This window comes from Pistacia vera, unplaced genomic scaffold (assembly GCF_008641045.1).
Source record: "Pistacia vera cultivar Batoury unplaced genomic scaffold, PisVer_v2 Contig52, whole genome shotgun sequence".
Classification (NCBI taxonomy): Eukaryota; Viridiplantae; Streptophyta; class Magnoliopsida; order Sapindales; family Anacardiaceae; genus Pistacia; species Pistacia vera.
Window position 1 is genome coordinate 2311262 of NW_022196357.1, and position 5290 is coordinate 2316551.

At 34.3% G+C, this 5290-nt stretch overlaps 1 protein-coding gene across 1 annotated transcript; it reads left to right on the forward strand.

Moving 5' to 3' along the window:
* Window positions 1-259: 259 nt before the first annotated feature.
* On the forward strand, window positions 260-1698 carry LOC116106674 (pentatricopeptide repeat-containing protein At2g03880, mitochondrial-like). Its single transcript, XM_031393025.1, is given in 1 exon segment — window positions 260-1698. A coding segment is annotated over 1 exon segment (1356 nt). The 5' UTR covers window positions 260-342.
* Window positions 1699-5290: the final 3592 nt, after the last annotated feature.

Sequence of the window (5290 nt, forward strand, 5' to 3'; positions counted from 1 at the left end):
TTGATGACATTTTCGAAACCAAAAGGTGGTCACTGCAAAAAAAGTCAAACACACGGGGTTAAAGGTGTTTATCTTAAACCAGCGGCTGCTCACTAAAGAAAGACCAAACATACAGAGGTTATGGTCTCATTTCCAAAACTAATGGACACTCACAAAAATAACAGAACACATGGGGGCTTTAAGAAAAAACCCCTTCGCATTAGGCAAAGAATAAAGAATCATATATATACATACCCACTTTGAGTTTTCTGTTGAACATAAATGGACAATTCAGTTGTTCCAAGTTTCAATTATAATCGGCAAAAGGAAAAGAAAATATAGGTTCTTTAACTGGGAAATGCCATGAAAGCCATTTCAAAGCTGAAATGCATAAGAAATTCACTTTCTAGATGTTATACTTCCACACCGAATGATTCTTCTAGTAAAGCGCTTAACCTATCAGCTTTGATTGATGATTTCACTAGATTCTGCTACCAAAAAGACCTCCCAAGAGCCATCAAAGCTATGGATGCCATGCAAATCCACGACCTTCATGCTGATTCCATCACCTACTCTGAGCTCATCAAGTGTTGCTTGGCCCGTGGCGTTGTTCGAGAAGGCAAACTCGTTCACAACCACGTCTTCTCAAAAGGGTATGAACCTAAAAAATTTATAATCAACATTTTGATTAATATGTACGTGAAGTTTAATCTCTTGGAGGACGCTAAAACATTGTTCGATAAAATGCTTGAGAGAACCATTGTTTCTTGGACAACAATGATATGGGCTTATTGTAATGCTAAGATGAATGACAAGGTGTTTGAGTTCTTTATTTTGATGCTCAGAGAAGGTGTTAGACCAAATTTGTACACCTACTCTTCCATTTTGAGATATTGTGTTTGTTTACTTAATCTTAGGCAGCTTCATTGTGGAATAATTAAAGTTGGTTTGGATTCTGATGTGTTTGTTAGGAGTGCTTTGATTGATGTTTATGCCAAATGGGGTGAGTTGAAGAATGCACTGTGTGTTTTTAATGAGATTGTGACCGGAGATTTGGTTGGTTGGAACTCAATCATTGGAGGGTTTGCTCAGAATAGTGATGGTGATGAGACTTTGAATCTTTTCAAGAGAATTAAGAGGGTTGGTTTTATGGTGAATCAGGCCACGCTAACAAGTGTTTTGAGGGCGTGTACTGGATTAGCACTATTAGAATTGGGGACACAAGTCCATGTTCATGTATTGAAGTATGACCAAGATTTGATACTTAACAATGCGCTTTTGGATATGTATTGCAAGTGTGGTAGCTTGGAAGATGCAATTTTTTTTTTTGATAGGATGGTAGAGAGGGATGTGATTTCTTGGAGCACCATGATTGTATGGTTGGCACAGAACGGATACAGCCGAAAGGCACTGAAATTGTTTGAGTTGATGAAAGCCTCAGGGTTAGAACCAAATTCTATTACAATTCTTGGTGTTCCATTTTCTTGTAGCCATGTAGGGCTTATAGAAGATGGGTTGTATTATTTCCAATCTATGAAGAAGCTTTAGGGGATTGAACCAGAAAATGAGCATTATGGCTACGTAATTGATCTTCTTGGAAGGGCTAGGAAGCTCGATCAAGCAGTCAAGTTAATACATGAGATGGAATATGAATCAAGTGTTGTGACATGGAGAGCTTTGCTAGGTGCATGCAGGCGAAACCTTATGTTTTTTTTATAAGAAAGAGAAGTTTGTTAATTACTGTGCTATTCTAGTTAACATATAACATGTAACCCCAGGAACAAACCTCACTTCTTAAGGAACATTTCTCTAAACTCATTATTTTACTTCGGCTTCTCATCTTCCACTTCCCTGGCTTTCGGATTTGTCGAGGGGACATAAAGTGGTTTGAAGTTCCTTGGCATTGTAAATGTTCCTCCCTTTCAGCTGAATGTTATCACTATGTTTATTAGCAGCACAGTGCTGCACTGTAGACCCCCTGAAAGTCTGATTACTACTTTGCGCTGCCATTTAACCCAAATGAGTAAGAAAATAAAAGGTAGAAGTGGGAAACACAAACATGCAAACGTCTATAGACTGCACTGCACACTAACAAACACACACATGATCACTACTCATAAAAATTTGAATCTAAGTCGGCTATGAGCCACCAAAGAAATCGATGGCATGACCAATATATCACCTGTATTAAAGAAATGATAAATAATATGTAATTCTTCCATGATGCTACCATTTTTGGGTCATCAAATGGATATTAAATGCATATGAACACTATATGCAATTTGGAATGAGAAATGATATAAAAATGCAGTACACTTATCAGTGTATCCTTTGGCTCTTCCAGTGGTGGAGTCTTTGATGTGCTGGTCATTTGGATGCTCTTCAAACTTGGGTTTTGCTTCTACTTCATTTTCTTCAGCTAAGTTCTGTACTCGTCCCTTTTCTTTCCCATGAACTTTTTTTGGGTTTTAGGCAGTATTTTTCTGTCGCTTAGCTGTAGACTGTTCATCAGTCATGTTCGAATCTGTTTTTCTCTTTCCATTAATACTTTTCTTATGTGACTTCCCTTTCTGATCTATTAGTTCAGGAACAGATTTGGGTTCCTGCTGTAACCTACATAATTGCGGCTCTTCCAAGCGGGGTGTAACCTAAGAAAGGGAACAAAGACAAGCACTTTTACGCATTGAGTTAAAATAGCAAGGATTGCATACATTCAATAAATACTAAGTAGATGTGTCATAATTCAGTGACATCTTTAACAATGTTACGTAACAACTTGACTTAAAAGCTTAAATTGATAGTTAAGCATCCAACAACCATACATAAAATTTAAAACGATCTCGTGCGTTGAACACCCACAATCACAACCATAAATATAACATTAATACAAATACAAATTTATAATCTAAATAAGAGCCTATTTGATATAAATTTTAAATAGTGTTTTATTTTCAAAAACAAGGACTAAGAGAAGTGATGTCTTGCAAAGACAAATACAAAGGGGGCATACAAAGACAACCTCTACCCTTGATCTTCATGATTTCTCTCTCTTTCTCTCTCTCTCTTTCTCTTTTTCCGTTTTTTCTTTGTTTTTTCCTTCACTTTGTAGCCTTCTTTGTATAAGTCTTTGTAAGGATAGCATTTTTCTATGGGATTTTATGAAAATATGTTTTTATTAAAATAAGTTGAAATGTTTTCAAAACAATGCTTTTGCATATAATCCTAAAAATTAGTGTAAAATTAGAAAACAAGAAAAATATCATTTCTCAGTCTTTATATAGTTTTTAGCTTCAAAAACAATTTTTAATACCAGATATATTTTCAAATATTTAAAATATTGAGATAAAGCTTTTAAAATTTTTAATTGTAACTTAGTTTTTTAAAATTATTTTTGAATCACAAACCAAACTGGCCCAAATCTCATAAAGAGATTTAAAATACAAAATATACTTTCAAATATTTAAAATTTAGAGATAAAACTTTAAAATTTTTAATTGTAACTTAGTTTTTCAAAATTATTTTTGAATTAAAAACCAAACTGGCCCAAATCTCATATAGAGAGATTTAAACATGAAATCAGGAGAAAACAAATCTTGATAATCTTTTTATTTCATTCTCTTAAACTAGATATGACTTAGATAACTCTTAAATTTATCATATTCTAATCTAGAAATCCTACACTCCCCCTCAAGCCGGTGAATAGATATTTATCATTCCCAGCCTGAAAACTAGATTAACAAACAACTGTCGAGGCAGTCCTTTTGAACAATTGACCTGCTTCAAACTTGTTTTTCATCAAGTATACCAAACATACTCTAGTGTGATCATCAATAAACGTAATGAACCACTTAGACCCTACAATATTTGTAACTCTAGATGACCCCCAAATATCACTATGAATTATTAAAAAAGCCTAGAACTCTTATATTTATGAGCTAGATAAATAGACTTGGTGTATTTTGCAAGTTGACAATTTTCACACTTAAAAGAAAATAAACTTTTATTTATGAATAACAATGGGTACAATTTTCGTAAATAAGGAAAGCCAGGGTGTCCTAGTCTACCCTTATATCAGCCTATTGGGTTTCAAAAAATACTCCACTACCTATGGTTTAAAAGTGATTGCTTCATATATGCCATAATTTCATCAGAGTATTAGTAACTCCAAAGTTTAAAGTTAAAAAAAATAAACGTCATGGATTTTCGACTAGCATGACGCCTATAGATACTGTCATATATCATTTACGTATGATTTGGAAAAATGATTCAAAATAACATATTAAACCATTGTGATTCTAGTGCCCGAGTAATAGGTTGACCTATTACAAGGCTACTCTATAAAAATATTCTCAGCTGTAGAGCATGATTCTACAGGATAAGAAAGAGAAAACGATGAATGGGCCAAACCAGATCTTAACAGGCTCTCCCAAACACCCAGAGCTGCAGCCAAATTTAGCTCCAAACGAGCCCAATAATCATACAAATGCAGCAAACCATCTATATTCTTCATCTGTTGAGATAAGTAATCTGATGCGCGCTGAAAGGGAGAAACTGCACAGTTAAGTATTCAAGTATATATAATACATCCAATCATACAGAGCCTGCAATTTCGAGTACACTAAAGAGACATCAAGCTAATTGTTTATAAACACAAATATTGAAGACAACCATTACACAACAACGATGTACCAGTTGAAAATGACATGCCGATTTTATAAATTCACAAATCCGTAAAGATATCTTCCGTGCATGCAACTCCAATGCTGATTGAGAAATTTTTTAGCAAAGGACACTATTCCATGAGAAAACAATTAACAAAGGTAACAATCTAGCAATTAGCAAAAGCCATCTTGGAGTACCGAGAGTTATGCACTGTAATTTCTACATAAAGTGGTCATAATGGTACTATAACAACACACTAAATGAAATAAATTAATAGGCTTTTCTTCAAAGTCTAAGGGTAGAAGCACTTGATATACATTCGTAAGAGATTTATGCCTGGACCTTAAAACAGTGGACTAGCTACAAGGTCCACATTTTCTTCATCCAAAATTCACCATGAATAAAGCATCTACAAATGTCTTGAGAAAATTCAAGTTCTTGACATCGAGTAAAAACAATTTTAACAAGGAAAAATGAACAGTATACCTATGCGAACGTGAAAGGTTTCCCTTATCAATGGAAAATTCAGTTCCTAATCTCTTTGTTTTACATAATCCATCAATGAGGGAATTCAAACCTTCAATGCTAACTGCAATCTTATTATTTACTAGAGCATTAAACATTTCCAATGCTTCCAAAACACATCTGT